General features: G+C 39.6%; 1 protein-coding gene across 5 annotated transcripts in view; it reads right to left on the minus strand.

The window, feature by feature from the left end:
- The window catches only part of NCK2 (NCK adaptor protein 2), a 164108-nt gene that overhangs the window by 41945 nt on the left and 100077 nt on the right, over positions 1-22086 (minus strand). For all 5 annotated transcript variants that reach the window (XM_048856933.2, XM_075130230.1, XM_048856913.2 and 2 more), the window contains one exon: positions 18149-18390. In XM_048856933.2, the coding sequence (XP_048712890.1) occupies positions 18149-18374 (226 nt within the window). In that variant the 5' untranslated portion in view covers positions 18375-18390. The remainder of the gene's footprint in view (positions 1-18148; positions 18391-22086) is intronic.

Below are 22086 nucleotides of genomic sequence, written 5' to 3' on the forward strand. Positions count from 1 at the left end.
ATCTGCTTCAACTGTCAATCACAAGTAGACGTCTAAAAGTTTTTGCTGGTTATATTTTGGAGACCACATTTTCACTGAAAAAAATCACCATATATTCTATTAATCTAAATTGTTAGGTTGACATTAATAAAAGCAATCAGAATTGAACAGGAAGTGAACACGTGTGAAGGATAGCAGTTATTACACTCATTGAACCCTTTCACTTTGGGACGGGGCGGGGGAAAGAGAGAAAGAGAGAGTTGAACGTATTTTAGCATATCCTCAGGCTGGGAAAAACCCAACAGTTTCCTAATGAGTTTTCAAAGGCTAAACGTCTACATATTGTGTTCAATATTTTGACAGTTTATTCTCTCACACCCCCAAAAACAGCATTCTGTTTGAAGTATGCAACAGTAAATTCCGGAAATTGCCAACTTTATATATGATACAGAAATGGAGGCTTACAGTCCTAATAAAGATCACTGTGTATATTCTTTAGGAAGCTCACTATGTCAGGTACAGACATGCCATATCAATCAGAAAGCTAGAAGACCCTGTTGAAACCTCAACGTGAAATTATTCAGACGCTTCTACAATCAGACTGGTTTAAGTCATGTCACAATCCTATTAAAATATGGCAAAAAATATTGTTTAAAAGATTCCTATGGGTCAAACACCACTATAACTGAGTCCTCTAGATGAGTTCCACTCAAATGAACTTATTAAAAATACTGGGAGAAACCTTATAACTTAAGCTATGTTGTGCATCCAGATATTATAGTGAAAGATGGCATTTAAATACTTGCAGTCAATACAAAATAATAATAAACATTCCATCACATTCCACTAAAGATGTTTTAATACAACATCACCAAAATACAATAAAGGCATAATTTAAATGACAGCAATGTGGGTCAGGGAATATGCCTTCTTTTGTATTTATACAGTGTCTAGCATGCTGTGGGTATGCCAGAAACAACCAACCAATAAAAATACCTTTAGTATCAATGCTTTCAATCTTAAGAAAATTATAAATTAAATGCATATAAAATTAATGTGGGGATAAGGTGTTAACTGTTTGAAAGACACAATCAAAATAAACTGTTCTCCAAAATAACAAAACAGTACCACAGGACTTTTTCCATTCACCCACTATACTCAGGAATTAAACACATAGGTAACATCCCAGCTCCCCCCTGCCTCTTCCACCTTAAAAAACCCCCACCACCACCAACCAAAAAAAAAACCAAAGCAGAAGCAGCAGCACATAAATTAGCTGAAACCTAATCCTAGATACTAAGGTAGCACAGTGGTGCTAAATGTATATTTTTGTTAACTGAATTCATTGGTTTGTGTCTTTATAAAGAAATAAAAATTGAGTTAAACTGATTTTTATCACTATTTTCTTTAAAACAACTAATTTAGAATACCAGCAGACTATAGCTCTCCTTCCTGTATGAATATCTAGTTCATTCATTAATGTGATTTATTAATGTGACACCACCACTCATAATCCACTGAATTTGGAGTTAAATGTGGAGGCACCACAGAAACTTCAGTTTATGTACCATCTCTACCGCAAGTGATCTGCAACTTCCATTGGCTTCCTGTTTTCTTTCCAAAGACAATTAAAGGCACAGTTATCTGTACGACACTCAACGAGTTAAGATCCAGTTACATCAGAGACCACTCTTCCAAAGAGACAGCCATTTTGTCACAGTGGAACACAACTAGTACAGTGCTCAGGGAAAAACTTGAGAGAACCAGTAATAAAACATTTGGTCAGGGACCCTTGATGTATGGAATAACATACCAGACTAAACCCAAGACTGACCATATAGCAAAACCCACTTGTATAATCTGACCCGGCACATTTTCACCTTTTGCAGCTGAATACCTTTAGAAAGTGGTGATGTCAGAAGTCTAATCCTCCTTGACAAGAACCTTGTTATGATCCTTGAGTTTCTGATGGCCTTGTTAAGATACTTGGGTTTCCAAAATCTGTTGTATACACTTATTTAAACAGCTCTTTTTATATTTAAATTCTTTGTTTACAGATCAAATTCATCATGTAAAATTTAAAAATATTTCAAGATTCTTAAATTTCCAGCATCAGTAACTTCTGATTCCAAATCTCTGACTCAAACTTTAATTATTTTCATGCCAGATAAAAGAAGACTAGAGTAAAGTTTTCAAAAATATCGAAGTCCTACTGATTTTCAATAAGTCACTCAGGCATTTGAAAATTTTGTCCTAGATAATTAATTCAATTAAATTACTCACAGACAAAGTTACTCATGCATATAAGTGTTTGAAGGATCAGTGTCTACATTTGAAACTCGAATATAGAAAGTAGCATATTTGCATTTACTTACCAATACAGAAAGAGGGATTTTGTAGTTTCCTTTATTGAACTATGTGGTCAATTTTAATTGGAATTTAATTCATATAAAAATAGCGTTATAAATTTATTTACTAACTTTTTCATGAAGTTCAGTTTCAATTTTGTTTGAATAACCAGGCCAACCAAACTGAAATTTGATTTTAAATGTATTTTTGGTTTAATTCAATATGATGCATTACATTCCTACAACATAAAATAGAATTCTTTAATATTATTAACATATTTAGTACTCCAGGTGTTTTAAGGTCTTTTTGATTAAAAATTATGTTATTGTACATTGTCTTGACAATTCATGGAATGCCCTTGTAATTCTTTTCAATTGTACTCTAAAATTTCAGTAATTATATATTAAATTTATAAATCAAACTGCCCATCACACTCAAAACCTATACTTAGTTTGTCTCATTAAATTTATGGATGTGTAACCAAAAACGGTTAATTGGCTGTTTAACTTATGAGTTTTCTCTTTTTATTTTTTGCTTATTCAATTTTTTCTCTGGACTCCCAATAAATGGAGAGAGAGACTTAACACCCATCATAGGGCCCAAATACAGATTAGACTTAATTACAGATCTACAAGTCTGAGTCTAGCCAACTAATTAGATAATACATGAATTATACAATTACTCAATTCAGTATCAATATTTTTACTTGAAAGACAAGGTCCATAAATATTGACTAAACAGAGGATTTTCTTAGGACCGACACACACATTTAAAAAATAGACAAGATAGCTGTACTGTCAAGAGACCAGGTGTGAATCAAGTCTTCAGATATAAAAGATCTCATGCCATACAGCCTATATCACAACCTGGAGTCATGACGACTGAAAACTGATTTAAAACCCTAGCAATTTCACAGGTAGACATGTCATACACCCTAGAGCAGTGGTGGGCAACCTGTGACCAGTTGGCCACATGCAGCCCGTCAGGGTAATCCGCTGGCAGGACACCGGACAGTTTGTTTACATTCACACAGCCACCTGCAGCTTCCATTGGGTGGGAACGGCGAACCGCGGCCACTGATTCTTGATTTACCAAAAATTTCCTCTTTGAGTTACCAGGTCCATAGATCTGTTAACCAAGACTCAGGCTACACACTACTACATGGGCAGAACCAGACATGTCAGTTACGGAGAAGGAAGGCCACAACCAGCCACACTCAAGAATCCATCAATTGAAGCAGCTTCTACAGCAAAGAAAAATTCTCCTGGGGACTGATGATTCTTATAAATAGTTATAAGCCGAGTTCTTACCAGAGAAAATAACAATGAATGAATTTTAAGTAAAAATATCTCACCAGCATATACTCCAATTAGGAAGGCTCAGATCTGTAGACCCCATAACTCAGAGAACGGAAATTTTCAGTTAGGCAATATAAAATTTCCTATTCCCTTTCATTTACGAAGTCCACAGATCCAGCAACTATTGGGATTTTCATAGCAATATTCCTTCAATCAAACCAAACTATATATGGTCCTAAACTACTACTTTGCTTCTTGAAAACTACAGCATAGCCTTCCCACCTAAAGAGGCTGATAATGTCTGAATATCCAGCTTATAATATTTTAGGAAGGTATGAATGGACAAAGTGGCCACCCTTCAGATCTTCTCATATGGAACATAAGTCCTCTTGGACAAGGAGGCTGGTGCTGTTCTGAGTGAGTAAGCTTGATGTTTGTTGTTGGAGAGGCTCCTTAACTTGTAGGCCTCATGTAGATGCATCATCTCAGTCATCTGGAAACAGCAGATTTAGATACTTTCTCAGATGCCAGATGGAAGAGAATGGCTAGAGTATTGGATGTAGGGTTAGCTGTATGTAGATCTTGAATGCTCCATATATATCCAGAATATGTCAGAGCTTCTCTGTTGAACGAGATACATTTAGGCAAAAGGGGAACACAATCACTTGGACTCTGTGATGACATGGGAATATTTTTATGAAGCCTCTTTGTGTCTCAGTTTCCCCTATGTGCTTCATTGTTACCCAGTGAGTGGAAGGGGACTGTTTGCTTTCAGGTCAGGTGAAGAGACATAGGTGTGGGTATCACTTAGGAGTCTGGGCCTTAGTCCATATTAATGGAGCACCTGAGAAAACCATGGTGAATCTATTCGCCAGGATGCTGGCACCTAACAACCAACAACCCAGAGGGATATGGACTTCCCTAACTCTCCTTAGGGAAGCTGAACAAAAATCCCCCAGCTCGAGATCAAATGACTGGAGAGGTATGAGGTGGGGGATAAGATTTGGCTGCTGAAAGGAACCAGGGCTCTCACCTAGATTCTGACAAAGGAGGTCAGATGGATAGACACCTTGGCTGGGCTCTCAGCTAACCAGAATGGACTATATTTTATCCTTCATTTCTCTATGCTACCCTAAAGACTTCCTATACTGTGTTCCAGTTAACAAATAAACCCTACTGTTCTGACAGCGCTTTGTGAGTGTTGCTGCAAATGCTTGGTGAGGTTCATTAATCCCTGAAGAGTGTACAAGCCTCCATCAGGAGTCTCAGTTGGACTCGCTGAACAGAGCTCATGGTGTGAAGCAGGAGTGTGGAAGGCCCAGAGGTCTGTTCCTTACAGAGACTGTTACAAAGTTGGGCGTGTGGAACCCCTTTATCGCTGTGCAGTAATGTTCTTCAGTAGAAAAGGCCCCAAACTTGGATACCATCTGGGAGGAACAGATGATGACCAGACAGGCCAAATTAATAACAATTAAATGAATAGTTACCTTCCTGAGGGGCTCAAAGCAATGTCAGGTCAGGGCATTAAAGAACCAAGTTAAGGTCCCATGGAAAAGCTCAATGAATCTTAGAAGGATGATTTAAGGATGTAGTCCTGAGGAAATGTTTCATATCTGCATGAACAGAAATCCTCTTCCTGCCTACGGAGGTAAGGATGCTAGAGAGTGCAGACACTTGACATTTTAAGGTTGAAGTAGTGATGTTCTTGTTCGAACATCCTGGAAGAACTCCAATATCTACAATATAGAAGACACAGAAAGAGACCACATTTCCTGCACCACTGCTTGAATTTCAGCCAAGTTCTAAAACAAGAGAAATTAGTGGAAGCCTTCCTAAATGTACACAAGTGGAGATGATGCCTTCAGAATAGCACTGTGTCCTTCATGTGAGACCACCCAAAAACTAGGTAATTAGCTTGACCTTGTCTTTCTTGTAACTTTCCTCTAAAGGCAGATCTAGAATCTAAACCAGTGGTGGGCAACCTGCGACCCATCAGGATATATTTGCACGGCCACCTGCAGCTCCCAGTGGCTGTGGTTCGCCATTCCCGGCCAATTGGAGCTGCGGGAAGTGGCATGGGCTGCAGAGACGTGCTGACCGCTGCTTCCTGCAGCCTCCATTGGCCAGGAATGGCGAACTGTGGCCACTGGCAGCTGTGGACAGTCAATGTAAACAAACAGTCTTGTGGCCACCATTGGATTACCCTGATGAGCCGCTGGCTGCCCACCACTGATCTAAATTGATCTAGAATGAAAACTGCTTTCTTAAGAAATCACAGAATTCTCACTGAAAAGGTTTTTCCACCTACTGGTTCCTGTTTAGACTGAAAATCCTCCATCTTACCAGGTGGCTGGCTACACAAGGGCTCCTGTGTTTGCAAGAACTCTTTCTTCTGTTAAACCCTCTTAGGACAATGAGTATTGATATACTCTGGAAAAAAATGCCGGTGAAGGACTCCTGTGCTAGTACTTTGATCTAGGGGAGGGCACCTTGAAGACCCCTGGCACAAGCTAATTATTCAAAGTTTCTCCTCATTGCTGTAAATGCAGAGACCATCCAGGTACTTTACCAGTGGGGTGGAGCAAGAACACATCTTTTTTACCTTCATGTCTTTCTCCTCCTTGCTGTACTCCATAGAGGTACTTCAATGGAGTCCCCGCAGTGGAGAGGAACTGGACCCTTAGAACTCCAGCAAAAGGGAGGGAGAAGTGAAGCTCAGAGGCACAACTGGGTACTACCGAATAAAAATCTCTATGTAAGCAAGCTCTTTTTTCTTTTCTTTGGAGGGTGGGGGTGTGCGTGATGTTTTTTCTCTGCAGTAGAAGGTCTGCTTAAAGCTTTCTTGCAACTGTGGAGGCAGAATGAAAAACTGACAGGATCTTCAGTGTGGCTAGCCATGCCCTCTCTGTCAATGGCTCAATGGTCTGGTTATGCCTACGTAGGCTGCATGTTGGTTGGGAGACACTGATTAATGAAACTGTGGATCTTGTGGACAAAAGGGTCTTAAGAATAATTGAGAAAATTCCACAGAACTTCAGAAAACCTTCATTAAATCAGTCAGCAACAGCTGCACCTAAGGACACGGGGAGAAGTGAGGAATTTCCTGCTCCCACTGTTACACCCACCAAATTGATAGGAATCTACATGGGTCCCTGGGTCCAATAGCCACCCCTCTCCAATAGCTTGGTGGAGCCTTTGTGACCGGCTCACATAATCACTCACCTTAGAAAGACTGATTTCCCATTCTCCCACTTATTGCTGGACATCCTTCATTCTGCCTGTCATCACAACTCTCCAGCTGTCTATTATTACCCTCTCTTCCTTGGTCTCCCCCAGTTTCTCACCCACTCCAACTTCAAGTGTCTCACCCCAATATCATCGCTAAAACTACGTAATCATAGAACAACACAAATATTTTTAAACACATATGCCTTCACCCTGATCAGTCTGTCGGAATATTATATCCCTTTCTCTCAACCTTCCTCCTGCTCTTTTTAGCTGCCAATCCTGCAAAAAGTACTGATCAAGCAGAGGCCTGCATCCATGAGGAGCACCACTGATTTCACCAGGGCTCCTCCTAGGTGGAGCTTCTTGGAGGATTAGGGCCTTAGTCTGTATTCTATTTGGAGCAAGGACTTTCTGTGACCCACAAAACCACTCAATGGCAACTGGCAAAGGGTTCACTGTTCTGTAAAAGGAACTCCTATGAGTAGGGCCCTACTAATTTCACGTCCGTGAAAAATGTGTAACGGACCGTGAAATAAGCCCTTCCCCTTGAAATCTGATCTCCACCTTGCTGTTGGGAGTGCCCCAGTCATCGGGCTCCTAGCTGCAAGTCATGCTGGGCTGGGGAGGGAGAGGACTTGTCCTTCCCCTGTATGGCCGCTCTCAGGGAGAGATCAGACCCACTTCGGAGTGCCTCCCCCTGCTGCAGGTAGCTCCAGCCTTGGAGCTGGAAGAGATTTGTGGAGGTGGGTCTGAAACCCTCCTGCTCCTGGAAGCACCCCAGCCAGGGAGCTCCTAGCTGGGAGTCCCTGCTGGGCTGGGGAAGGGGGGGGGGGAGCGGAAGAAGAGGTGGGAGAGAATCAGACCCACTTCCAGCTACCTTGTGGATTGGGACCCCCCTGGTTACAACACTGTAAAATTTCAGATGTAAACAGCTGAAAATGTGAAACTGACCAATTTAAAAACCCTCTGGCTGTAAAACTGGTCTGTGAATTTGGTAGGGCCCTACCTATGAGGCCTGACAAATTCTCTACACCTAACACACCACTGTCATGCAATCTATCCATAAAAATAGTGCATGTAAAGTATAACATGAAAGCCAGTGACACACTAATCGTTATAGGCATTGCAAAATATATGTACGGCTGGTGTGAAAGGAGTTATGTGTACATACAATTTTAAACCAGTGACACCAAGATTGCAGCTCAGGAGCCACAAGTGGCTCTTTAATGTGTGTCCTGCGACTCTTCGCAACACATGATATTAAAACACTGAGTGAATTAATTATTAACCAAAGATATTAACCAATCAGGATGCTTTTATGAGGTTATTAACCAATTGTAGAATACAGTCATTTTGCAGTGAGACTATATATACAATTGTATTAACCAATTGTAGAATAGTCATTTTGTTGTGTGAGAGAGTGTGTACACACACACACACACAAAACAGTAAATAAAACAAAGCATTCCAACTACTGTGGCTCTTTTGGGTAATGTTGATTGCTAATTTGGTTCCTGAGCCACTGAAGTCTAAGTATAACTGTTTTAAACTATGTAACCAGGCAGAGTTGACAAACGGGTTTTCTGCCAGACAAAGGAGATCTATTCACCTATCCCTGTCTCTGATATAAATTAAGCATTGTAAGCAAAACACAATGGAAGCTACATTTACATACCAAATCAACAGAGAACTATGAAGTCAACAGGAATGGTGCACACAGGAAAACAAACAAGGCAGAAGAGTTTTCTCTGGGTGTTCACTTCAAAAGCATACACTACATGTCTGGGGGGGGGGCAAGCACCCTGTTATCTATCACTCAGGAAGCAAGAAGGACAGAGCTTTTTGCATCCATGAATGGAGGATCCCAGCCATGCTGGCTGGTGATGCTGGAAAGTTGCTTTGGATGAGAAATTATTCAGACAAGAATTTTAGTTTATTAAAGCTAAGTTTAGACTTTTAGAAGCATGTTATACTTTTGTTTCATATGTAACCATTCAGTTTCCAATATTCTTACTCTCTACTCATTTGAGTCTTTGAATCTTTGTTCTTTGTTAATAAACTTATTCTCATTTTTATTACAAATACAGCTCACTGCTGTGTTATCAGGCAGAGTGTGAACTCTCTGTTGAATTAAAAAAGCTGATGTGTATTACTGTTCCCTTTGGGGACAGCAAACTTGCGAGGGCCCAGTGACAGGGCCTGAACACTGCAGGGTTTGGGGGCTTTGGTATACCTTTTGTAACCTTTAAGGCACAATAAGTAGAGCTCTGAGGAGTGTGTTTGAGTGGCAGAGAAGCTGGTGGTGTTTAGGAGCTAACATTCAGCAACCATAGGAAAGACTCCCTCATGCTGGAGGCAAAGGTAATAAGATGACTCGAGGAAGCGTCACACTGTCCACTTAATGTTTGCACGTGACACAACAGGGCCCTGATCTTGACTGACGCCTTTTGCGCTACCTAAATGAAAACAACCTATCCTTCTTTTACAGATGAGGAACTGAACCCCAGAGAGATTAAAGGTCTCACCCAAGGTGCCAGATAAAAACTCCAAGTGAATTATGACACCAGAAGAAAGATAGAAACAGCAATAATAGAAGGATGTTTCTGCATTTTTAGTTTTACTATCATTACACCAAAGAAGCATTAACAACCTTGAGCTGAGGTTTCTTGACAGTGCTATCAGCTAATCTTAACCTAAATAAATTTTGACATCCTGAATAAGGAGATAAATTTATTTAATTTTAAAGTTCAAAGGCTGACCAGATCTGAGATGTACATGCACACACACTGTAATAAAATTTGAGTCTTCATGGCTACCACGGTGTAGCTTCAGAAACTGAAACAAATGCGAGGAAAAGAAAGCAATATTTCAAAAAGGAAGCTTTTAAAAAGGATTCCTCTACTAAAGGTAATAAATATTTTACTAATACAAAATAAACAGAAAATTCAGTTGTCCAATGATTATTTATAGTTCTAAATTTGAAGACTAAATTCAATCATTAAATTATAAAACAAAGGGATTTTAATTCAGCTTTAAGTAAAAATCTCAAAGCAACTTTAACTATGAAGTTGTAACAGAAGTCTTCAAAAGAAATCACTAACAAACGATAAACTGGTCCGTTCGCTGGCCTCGGCAAGTGTCCTTTATCCTATAAAACAGATCTACACACACTGTGTTGGTGCTTTTATTTTACATTAGATTTTATTCACAGTTTATCTGAGAAAGAGGCATTTCATCTCTGTGGTATATTTATAGCAACAAGCTGTTCCTAAAACCTCGTAGTACAAAGATATTTATATTAAATTAATAGAAGTCATATGATTTATTTATATTATAACTCTTTGATCTGGAACTGACTTCTCATACATTGTACAGGACCTAGCTCATTTTGGTGCTACTGTAACAACAAAAACAGAATTAATTCAGTTGTGTTCTTGCTAAAAACACGGATCAAACCACTTGGACTTCTCAGTTTATTCAATTTTACAGTATTTTACTGTAATTCTAAATATTCTACAGAAGTCTTCAAAAACATATAGTAAATTATGATTTATAACTAATTGTTCTGCTCAGACTTATGGGGCAAATCCTTTAAGTGGTAGGGTAGGAGTTAGATTTCACATATTAATAAGATATACTTCACACAAGGACTACAATACAGTACATGTAATTATAAATTGACATATGTGAGTAAATTCTGTTCCATTTGCCCCCTCGCACTGAAGTTCACTGGCATGGTGCTATACAGCAATTTTGCTTTCAGTACTGCTTTGAACATTTCATATATGATCAGATCAAGAGGCTATCAGCTGCATCTGGCAAAGCAAGGTACAGAGAGGGTGTTTCTATGAAGCATTTTGAAAACCAAGATTATTTTTCTCCTCAAATTCCTGAAAGTAATTGCTAATCTGGAAGCTCTTTCTCACCCTTCAACAGCACCCCTACAATGGCACTTGTGCTAGTACCCACCACAATGCTTTATTATACATTTCTCTACCTTCAAGTTTCCTGCTTCAGGCAATAAATGAGTACCATGATATTTTTTTTCATTAACTGGCTCACTACAGTTTCAGATTATTTTCCTTGGCTTTTTGCAGAAACTTTTCTTTAGAAATTGTAATGTCTTCATTTTCTTTGTGAGAAAACGTTCTTTAGCCCATTTCTCAGTAACCTACTATTTTATTGAACACATTTTATTTTTATGAAAATGCAGTTAACTTTATAGGCTTGGATTAGGCCCATAATGCTAGGTTTGTGACTATTTTACAAACTCAAATATTTTATCTGATCATATATAAGGCATAAATGAAATTTACTCAAAGAAAATAAAACAAGATGTATACACTGAGTTCCCTTTCAAGTTCTTTTATTTTGGATATGGGACTCAGTACCCATACTAAGTAAACAGCAATTTACCACAAAATCTTGATGACCTGCTTTACATAGTTGGAGTAACACTACAATAGCATCAATCACTCCTCTCTAATAGAACTTGTAGAGTGGGAACAGCCAGCTGTTGTTCTTCCCCAAAATCCTTCATCTGAGGAGTCAAACAGGGATCTATCCCATCTCCTCTCCGTTTCAGTATATGAGATCACATGGAGAGGTAACGAGACATTGTGGGCTGTCTCTCAACATTATGTTAATGATATCCTGCTGTATTAATATTTTCTGTAGATACAGCTAATGCTATAAAGTTGGCTAAGGTCTGCAAGAGAACAAGAATAGCTAGCTGGAAAAAAAATCTAGGCAAGACTGATGTGATGTTGATCATGAGAGAGAAAAGTTTCAATGACTAGTGAGGACACTTAAATCCTACCATTGAAGGAAATTGCCACTATTCAAAGTGGTACAAACCCTGGACTCATCCCTAATGCTGCATGGCTGCATTAGGGATGTAGTAATATGACAAGAAATGCCTTCTTCCATCTTTAAATTGCTAGGAGACTTCACCCCTTCTCTTTGAATTAGAATCTGACGACGATGATCTACTTTCATCACCACCAGACTGGATTATTTTAACTTTGTGTGTTAGAGCTGAAGGTGGAAGCAACGTAGAGGTTCCAGATTTGTAGAATGTAGCAGATTACTCGTTCTGCCGAAGAGACAACATGAGCACATCATCCTTGCTCTCCAATTCCTAAGTTGTTTCCTATCTACTTGTGTTGACACTGGAAGGTCTTGATCCTTCAACTCTACCAATGACCCACCAATGACCCATCAAGACAATCATACTTCTCTTGGATAATGCAGTTACAAAAATCAGGATTCAGAGTAACAGCAGGATGAAATGCAAGAGCCAGAGATAAAGTATTCTTTTTTTTGGGGGGGGGGGGAAGGGGGGTGAACACACAGGCCAGCGCTGGCTGCAGAATGAGCTACTAAGTAAAATTTGACTAGCCTACAGTCTGGTCAATTTTAGTGATAAAAGATGCTCGTTTTACTGCTCTCACCACAGCTGCTAGCAAAATATGATGGTAATACCTTACATATCTTGGTGGGTCAGGGATACAGATGTGGTTACTGATGTATCTGGAAGTTGACCCATTGACAGCATACACACTCTGACAAAAACAACATATACATACATACCCACCTACATAAAAATCACACACAGTAAGCAAACTCTCCATAGAATCTGGTAAGGATAAAATCCAGAATAGCCCTGGCTTCAGTATATCCTTTACTTGATGGATTTATAGTTTACTTTACTTCCAGTTGTTAATGAGTGATGGGTTTTTGGTCCATACTATACAGGAGGTCCAAACTATATAATCATAATGGTTCAGAGTGTCCTTAAAATCTACGCCAAAAATTAATAAAAAGCATAATTTCTCCTTCAGCGATGTGATCCTTGGAGGAACATTTGATCTTATTCAGAGTTCATTTGAGAAAGAGACATTTAATCTGTGTGGTAGATTTATAGCAACAAACTGAAACATGAAAAATTGTGTTCTGCTGGGGCACTTCAGTTTGGGTGACATACTGGAGATCTCATGCAGCTAGCGGTAAAACATCATTAAAGTTTCTGAAAATGACAGATAATTTTCTAACACTAAAGATATTGCCCCCAACATGAGGCAACTCTATTTCCAAATTCATTATAATGGAGAAAGATATAATCAATCACTGGAATGGAAGTTGTTGGATGCCTAGTGAGCAGTGATCATGACCTAATTACATTCAATATGGGCCAACAGAAGAGAGCCAACCAGTATCTATATAGTTGGTGCTTTAAAAGGGCCAATTTCCCAAAACCAAGGAAAATTATGAGCAAAATTAATTGGGAGGAAAAATTTAGGCAGAAAAATGTGAATGAAAATTGGGAGTTCTTTAAGAGCAGTTATTAGATGGCTAAAAAGCCATGCTTCTACAATTCAGAAAGAGGACAACTCTGGCTAAAAGACCATCCTGGTTCAGTGGTAAAGTGCAGGGAGCAATTAGAAATAAAACAGTAATGTATAACATATGAAAAATATGTTAATATAAATCAGACATTATGAAGTGCAGAAAACTGATAAAGGAAGCTAAAGACATCAGGGGAACTCCATCAACAATGGAAAAGCTGAGAAATTAATAATGAAGAATTACAGGACAGAAATGTAATTAATATTAATCAACATGATTTTATGGAAAATAGGTTTTTGTCAAACAAATGTGATTTCATTCTTTGATGAGATTATAAATTTGATTGATAAAGATAACTGCATAGATGTAATATACATAGAACCTCACAGTTACGAACACCAGAGTTATGAACTGACCAGTCAACCACACACCTCATTTGGAACCGGAAGGATACAGTCAGGCAGTAGCAGAGCAACAACAACAACAACAAAGGCAAATACAGTACAGTTTTAAACGTAAACTACTAAAAAAATAAAGGGAAAGCAGCATTTTTCTTCTTCATAGAAAAGTTTCAAAGCTGTATTAAGTCAATATTCAGTTGTAAACTTTTGAAAGAACAACCATAATGTTTTGTTCAAAGTCACGAACATTTCAGAGTTACGGACAACCTCCATTCCCTAGGTGTTCGTAACTCTGAAGTTTACTGTTCTGAGACTTCTGTAAGGTGTTTAATTTAGTACTGCATGACATTTTGACTAAAAAGTTAGCACTACACAATATCAATAGAGCACACTTCAAATAGATTAAGAACCGGCTAACTGATGGATCTCGAAAAGTAGTCATTAATGGGGAATCTTGGGGGATTTTCTAGTGGGATTCTGCAGGGACTGGTACTAGGGCTTGACATTACTCAATATTTTAATGTATGATCTAGAACAGGGGTTCTCAAACTTTATTGCATCACGACAACAAAAAAAACTCCCCTTCTGACAACAAAAATTACTACACAAACCCAGGAGGCGAGGACAGAAGCCTGAGCCCACCCAAGCCCCGGTGCCCTGGGGAGGAGGGCAAAGCCCAAGCCCCCCTGCTCTGGGCAAGGTGGGGCCAAAGCTGAAGCCCAAGGGCTTCAGCCCCAGGCAGGGGGATTGTAACCTGAGCCCTGACACCCAGGACTGAAGCCCTCGGGCTTTGGCCCCGGGCAGTGGGGCTTGGGCTTCAGCCCCAGACCCCAGCAAGTCTAAGCCAGCCCTGGCAACCCCATTAAAATGGGGTCGTGACCCACTCTGGGGTCCCGACCTACAGTTTGAGAACCGCGGATCTAGAAGTAAATATTAAAACACTGGTGACAAAATTTGCAGATGACACAGAGTGCTGGAATGGTAAATGATGAGGACAAGACAGTCATAAAGAGCAACCTAGATCACTGGGTAGCCTGAGCCCATTAAAACAGAATATGTTTTAATATAGCTGAAAGCAAAGTTATACATCTAGGACCAACAAGTGCAAACCATAGCTACAAAACTGAACTCTATCCTAGAAAGCAGTGACTCTGAAAAGGATTTGGGGATCATAAGAGACAAGCAATTCAACATGAGTTCCCAGCATGATGTTGTAGCAAAAGGGCTAATGTGATCCTTGGATGTATAAACAGAATTGTGAAGAGCAGGGAGATAATTTTAGCTCTTATACTGGAAAATAGTGCTCAGTTCTGGCATCCATATTTTAAAGAGGATGTTGAAAAATTGGAGAGGATGCAGAAAAGAGAAACAAAAATGTTTTGAGAGCTAGAGACAATGCTTTACAATGAAACTTAAGGAGCTCAATTTGTTTTGCTTATCAAAAAGAAGACCGAGAGGTGACTTGATCACAATGCATAAGTACCTTCACATGGAGAACATACTGGGTATTAAAGGACATTGCATATATAAGTCCCTGTGTGAGTCATGTTTAAAAAAAACAAAAAACACAACAGTGCCCCAGTTAAGTGTTTTAATGTCACAGATATATACAGCCGCACAGTTCCATCCTTACCCAAATCGCTGAGATTTTTCCAACAGCAGGGAGGAGAAAGTGGGCATCCCTGTTGAGGCTGCAGCTGCTTTATAGGGTTTAGTGGGCTGGTCCCATCCCAGGAAGTTGAGAGGGGAGTAGTGCAGGGCCGGGACAGGGGGTCTCTTACCACATGGTGCTGGTCAGTCCAGTACAGGCTGCCACTGCTACTTGCTTGCCCAGCTAGTGGGGAGAGGAGTCCGCACTGAACACGCATGGCAATTAGGAGCCCCAGGCCTGGCCTTGCCCCCAGCAGGCCTGAGGGAGACACCACAGGAACTGGAACCAGGATCTGCTGCTTGGAGCACAAGCAGATGTGTGGGGAGGCCCTGAGATGTGAGAGGATGCCCTGACTCAGATTTGGATCAAACACTCCTTCATCCGTCTTCCGGAGCAGGGCTCCCTTACATACCTGGCTAATGCCCCAAGTCATGGATCCTGGTCTCAGCTCCTGCACTGTCTCCCCTAGCCTTGGGAAGGTGGGGTAAGATGGGCCAGATCAGGGGGTTCTAATCACTGTGCTTTGTCAGTGCTGTCCACCTCTCCCTGCTGGTTGGCAGGAAGCAGAAGGAGAGCAAGCTGGGCTCTGATTCCTTCCCCAGGCCAGACTGGGCCGGACCAGACAGACAGCTGTCATGTGGTGAGACACCTCCCTCCCACAAGCAGCCAAATTAGCCCAATTCCCAAGTTAGCAGCCAAATTAGCCCAATTCTCACTTCTACCTCCCCCCACTGTTGGAAAAATCACTGTATTGGGCTAAATCCACGATTTCTGTGCAGAGTGTGAAATCATGGATTTACCAGGGCCTTATGCATATACAATGACAGCTTGCAAAACGTGTAGGAAAAGCTCTGCGAGAAGAGAGAAAAACGCTGTTCTAATGCTGGGTATGGGGTGACAAAAAAACCACAAACAGCAGCCAGTTGCCCCCAAAACCTACACTCTTCAAAAAGCTGAACAGAAGAAATTGATTAGGGAAGGAATGAGCTGGGATGAAGTGGAGAGCCCACTTCACTCCAACTTAGCATGCTCTTCACTGGTGCTCTGCCTTGACTGTGCACAAATTGGCTAATAACAGCTGTTTGCCTGGTAATTGCTTGGGGAGAATGGTTTCATCTTGTTGGGTTTTCCCCTCTTCCTGAAAGTTTAAAACAACAAGTGAAATATAAAAGGTCTGCCATGGAAAATAGCAGGTTCTCCCACAAGATCTGCACCACAATGAGTGGTGGCGGAGGCGAACTAAGATGCCAAGCCATGAATCAGGAATCTTGAAACAAACTACAGAGTAAGAAGAGATTAGGAAAAGGGTAGGCTGCTGAGGAAGAGCGCACTTAGTTAGTCCTAAATATCTTGGTAACTTTAGGGGTGGAACTACTCACAGCAATGAAGAAAAGCCTGGTCCCAGGACAGACTGGAAATCACTTTAATCCTCTTAAGAATGCTGATGTTAGATATGAAAGGGTAACAGAGACATAAGGAGGAGCTAGGTGAGCTGTACATAGGTCCATTGAAAGTGTTTTTCAATGGAAAATTGTGTTTTCAACAAAACAAAAACGTTTTTTCAAAAGTGTCTGCTTTCTACACAGAAGATTTTTACTTCGTGTCAAAACACCAAATAACTGAAAACAATATTTTGCTGAAAGTAAACAAATTTTGATTTGGAAATGCTGTGTTTCCTTATGGGACTTGTAGTTCAGGTGCAGTATGCCTTCATGTTATTCTATGGGCTAGGTTCCCAAGTTGGACTGCCTCTTCCATGATGCACTATAGCAGCTCAATCAGAGGGGAGACACTGGAGGTGCATCATGAAAGATGAAGTGTACAGAGATCCTGGCCCATAAAGGAAAAAAGGCATGAGACAGATGAACTAGAACTCCATGAAGCACCAAGCTGGCATTTCCAAATTGAAATTTTTGGTTTGCAGTTGACAGTTTTCAGCCCCAAATATGGGTTTTTTTCTGCTGAAAACTCAAAAACTTTACATATGAATTTCAATTAAATCATTTTTTCTCCTGTTTTTGTCAAAGTTTCCAACACAATTCTTTTCCCAACCAGCTCTAGCTTTATAATTGTTTGCACTTTAATCATTACATCCTGAAACATCACTATATTTATAACAGCAAGAATCACTGGTACCATTTGCCTACTTATCCAGCCTTTTTATCTACAGCTATAGGCACTTAACAGTTCAATTAAGGAAAAGTCATAATTACCAAACATCAGTGAAAGACATTCCAGAAATGAGGAACCAAATTCTGAAAAAGCACAGTAAAACCCTTTCAAGATTTACAGTATTGTACTTAATCCAATTCAGAATGCTGTTTTAGTCAATCTACAAGAGTCACGTATCTGGTGTATTTTGCAAATGAAAGCAAAGAATTTAGTGATGAAAAGATTAAATATGTGCACATTACCTGATTTCCAAATACACCTCCCTAAAAACACAACCTAACTTCTTAAAAATATAAGCATTTATACTTTTCTTTATGTGGCTAATGCATTCTTGTGAGGAACTGATGGGCAGATATAGATAATGGCTGAAATATTCTGATATTCAATTCCATGCTTCCACTTGGACTTGTTTTGAGAATAGAAGAGTTAGAAAATGCTCTTAAGTTAATGAAAAAAAATCAAGCGCTACCACTATGAACATGTGGCATCTGAATGAAAAGAAAAAAATGTTTCTTGCTTTATTTAACCTTCACACAGATGAGAGTGAAATCTTTACTGACTACATCAAATATTTTTTTCTGAAACATTCAACACTACCCCTCAATATGAGAACTACAAAATCCCCCAGAGCATTAATTTTTCTAAGACAAATTAGTTTTTAACACCCTAACTGAAAAGTCACCGGTTCTATCAGACCCCAGCAAAAGTACCATCAGACTTACCCAATGTGTCTTTTAGATTTTTAACGAGGGAGCCTTTCTTCAAGCTGTTCTTTCGCTCCACGTAATTTGATGGCACATATCCCGTTTTGTTGGCAGCGTTTCTTACCCTCCACCATGTTTTGGAATCATCCAGCAGCCAAAGACGCTCATTCTTCTTGATGTCAAGTTCTTGGTCCTGTTGTGCGGTGTAATCCCACTTTGCTATAACAATAACTTCTTCTGTCATCTTTCATGGAGTCCCTCTGACACAAAACAGTGGAAAAGTTCATTAACACACTATACTTGTATCCCCCTCCATTATTTCAACATGAAATCATGTCATATTACACTCCTTTGGGAAAAAACAGGCATATACAGAAGAAAATGAAAAAAATCATCCCTTTTTGGTTTGCCAAACAATACAATAATCAAACTGACCTTTCTTAAAACTAATATCTTTATTTTATTTTCTCACTAAATTAGGATGTCCTGGGAATAAATTCTAGTTATTGCATGTGTTTAACTTTCTTCTTCTGGAATATTATATAATGTTATTAGACTATAAGAATAGCCACAAAAGTTTCTAAACTTAACATATATAACACATTTAGTCTCTATACACACAATTATAAAATTGTTTCTACATTCTTTAAGATCCTGTTCTTAATGAGAAAACTAGTAGTACAGTCCAAAAAAGATTTTTCCTTTCCATCCTCATTATCACACTTCCTACATTACATCATTCTATAATGACCTTCATTCTAACATGTTCCATACACACATACAAAATACTTAGGTTTAAAAAGAAGAGTGTGGGCTTTTTTTTAAAAAAAGAGGAAGATGTGACATTTTGGGCTAATTAATTACATAATGAATTTGTACTTCAGCAGTGAAAATAGTTACGTTCTTCTAGTCTGTATCATTTTAAATACTTTACTGCTTTTTGAGCCCTTGTTCAATGACCCGGATAAGGGACAGAATATAGCTGTGCCATCTTAGAAGCCCTTCTTCCTTTTTGTTCCCTGGAGTGGCATGGCAGGAGGTGTCAGGAGAGAGTCAGCAAGTAGGGGGAACACACAGCTCAGGCGCATCTTGCCCCCCACCACTCTCTGTCCACTTATTCATGAGGTTTGACAAGACTGGGTGAGTAGCTCCTTCTGTCCACGTATGACTGGAGCTGTAATCTGAATAGCTGTTACTCAATTGAGCAGGGGAAGCCTTACTCCCCTTTACTCACATAATGGCTGAGTAAGGTCTAGGAACAATTTAGCCCTATAAAAAGCAAAGAGCTTTCTTTAAAAAAATAATTAAAAAAAGCCTACAAAGCATAAGTTTCAAGAGATAATAAGTACAGTAACATTTAAAATGACTAATAAGAGTCTGACTTATTTCATCCTCTCAACATCTCCTTGGTGATCTTTGACTGAAAAGTAACATATGAGATTTCTATATTAAACAGCATCAGCTTTTTGATCTTTCAGGGTTAGTACAGTAGCTGTTTTTGAAAGCTTAAAGTCAAATGTGCGGACATCACAAATGTGTTACAATCTGGTAGAAATAGTTTTTAAAATACATTTCAATTCTAAACTCCAAGCACATTTTCTTTATATTATTTGCCTTTAGTACCTTGTTTTTACCAGTACACTATTACAATTGTAACGTGTTACAAACTATTTTAAGAGCTCTTATGTGGCTGTAAGGTAATAAAAGCAATTATTTTGGTGTTTTCTACTCAGCAAATTAAAATATTTGAATTGAGGCTAATTTTGAAAAGTGATTGCAAAAATACTATTTTGGGGGTTTCAAGTTAATGGTGGTCTTCATTTCCAGATCCAACTTGTGCAGTACCTACCTACAGTACAAGCTGTGCAAACTCAGAGCTGTTGTGACAAAATGAAGGGAAAGTATGAAAAGACAAATATATCTTTAAGAATCAAATAACTTAGAGACCACAAACACTAAGATGTCCTAAAGATGACTATATGATTATAGCATGATGCCATTACAGAACTGAGTTATGGTTGTCTGGGTATTGGATACTGCTGATCCATTCTTCCAACTAAAAAAGACAAAGCAAGCTGACTCTCACCTGAAAACAATGGACAGGACAAATATTTGTAGCTAACATAGAAGTCATGGCATGAATTTTTTTCTGAAATACTGAAAGAGTTCAGAGGTTTGTCTACATCCTCATTTTTCAGGACAGGAGCACAGGACACAGAGTAGCATGCAGCAGCTAGAATCATAGAATATTAGGGTTGGAAGAGACCTCAGGAGGTCATCTAGTTCAATCCCCTGCTCAACCCCAAATAAATCATCCCAGTCAGGGCTTTGTCAAGCTGGGCCTTAAAAACCTCTAAGAATGGAGATTCCACCACCTTCCTAGGTAACTCATTCCAGTGCTTCAACACTCTCCTAGTGAAATAGTATTTCTGAATATCCAACCTAGAACTCCCCCACTGCAACTTGAGACCATTGCTTCTTGTTCTGTCATCTGCCACCACTGAGAACAGCCAAGCCCCATCCTCTTTGGAACCCCCCTTCAGGTAAGTGAAGGCTGCTATCAAATCTCCCCCACCCCAATCTTCTCTTCTGCAGACTAAATAACCCCAGTTCCCTAAGCCTCTCCTCGTAAGTCATGTGCCCCAGCCCCCTAATAATTTTTGTTGCCCTCCGCTGGACTCTCTCCAATTTGTCCACATCCCTTCTGTAGTGGGGGGACTAAAACTGGATGCTATACTCCAGGGGTGCCTCACCAGTGCCGAATAGAGGGGAATAATCACTTCCCACTCCATCTGCTGGCAATGCTCCTACTAATGCAGCCCAATATGCCGTTAGCCTTCTCGGCAACGAGGGCAGACTGCTCACTCACATCCAGCTTCTCGTCCACTGTAATCCCCAGCTAGAGATGAGATGGTTTGAACATGAGTCTATATAATTATTTTTAATTAATTTAAGAAAGGGTTTTGAAACTTTAAACAATTAGTTACAGACAATAAGTGGGGTCTTTACAATTCACAATAGCTGCAGCCTGTTGGAGGAAGAATAAGGAAAAGGTGGTATTAAGATCCTTTGAAAACTGAATTTTTAAAATCATTTCACCCCTCTGATAATGACAGACATAGTACATTTTTGAGCTTTTGAACCAAGTTCCTGATAAACTGACATCTCTGCCTTCAGTTCATATAAAATGGACAAACACTTCACAGATCAATAACATGATGGAGCCATAGGGAGATTGTAGTTGATCCCATTCCAGTTGTTGGTGCTGTCAATACAATCTCTCTCCAGTTTAGATTGGTTTATTTTATTTTCAGCGATTGTGAACTAGGACAGCCAATTCTCACTACTCCAGTGGATATGCAAAACATAAAGAAAGTTACTAAAACGCTACTAGTGAGGTTAATTGACGGTATGGTTGTGCAAAAGAGCAGCAATTACGAGGTTTGGGGGTTTGGTAGAGGTTAGCTTACACCTAAAGGAAGGTTAAAATCGAATTAGTCACCTACCTGAAAGATTATAAGTCTTTTACATAAAAAAAAAATGTTAAGACAAAGATTCTCTTTACTGAGATCTGCCACATTTGACATCAGGTGTCAAGAACAGCAGCCTTGCGCTCTCACTGATATAGAAGAGGCAGCTGTGTGAACCTTGCTTTTTTGTGATAAGGGTTGCCTTAAGAAACAGTGGTCTACCATATTTAATGCTAGGGAGTAGATTCCTGGATCTAGTTGAGCACTGGTGAACACAGGACACGGAGGGCCTAGAAGAGGGCAGCTAAATTTTTTATTCCTCTCTTTGTGGGGATGACCAGAGGGCTGAACTGGCTCACTGCATAATTTAGAGCAGCCGAAGTACTGATCTAGATTCTCTTTAGCTACAAAGATTCCCTCTTGCCACCTGGCCACACCCAGGAATGCACCTTATGTCCAGGGGAAGAGCAAATGTAAAGATGACAC

This window comes from Caretta caretta, chromosome 1 (genome assembly GCF_965140235.1).
Source record: "Caretta caretta isolate rCarCar2 chromosome 1, rCarCar1.hap1, whole genome shotgun sequence".
NCBI classification, from domain to species: Eukaryota; Metazoa; Chordata; order Testudines; family Cheloniidae; genus Caretta; species Caretta caretta.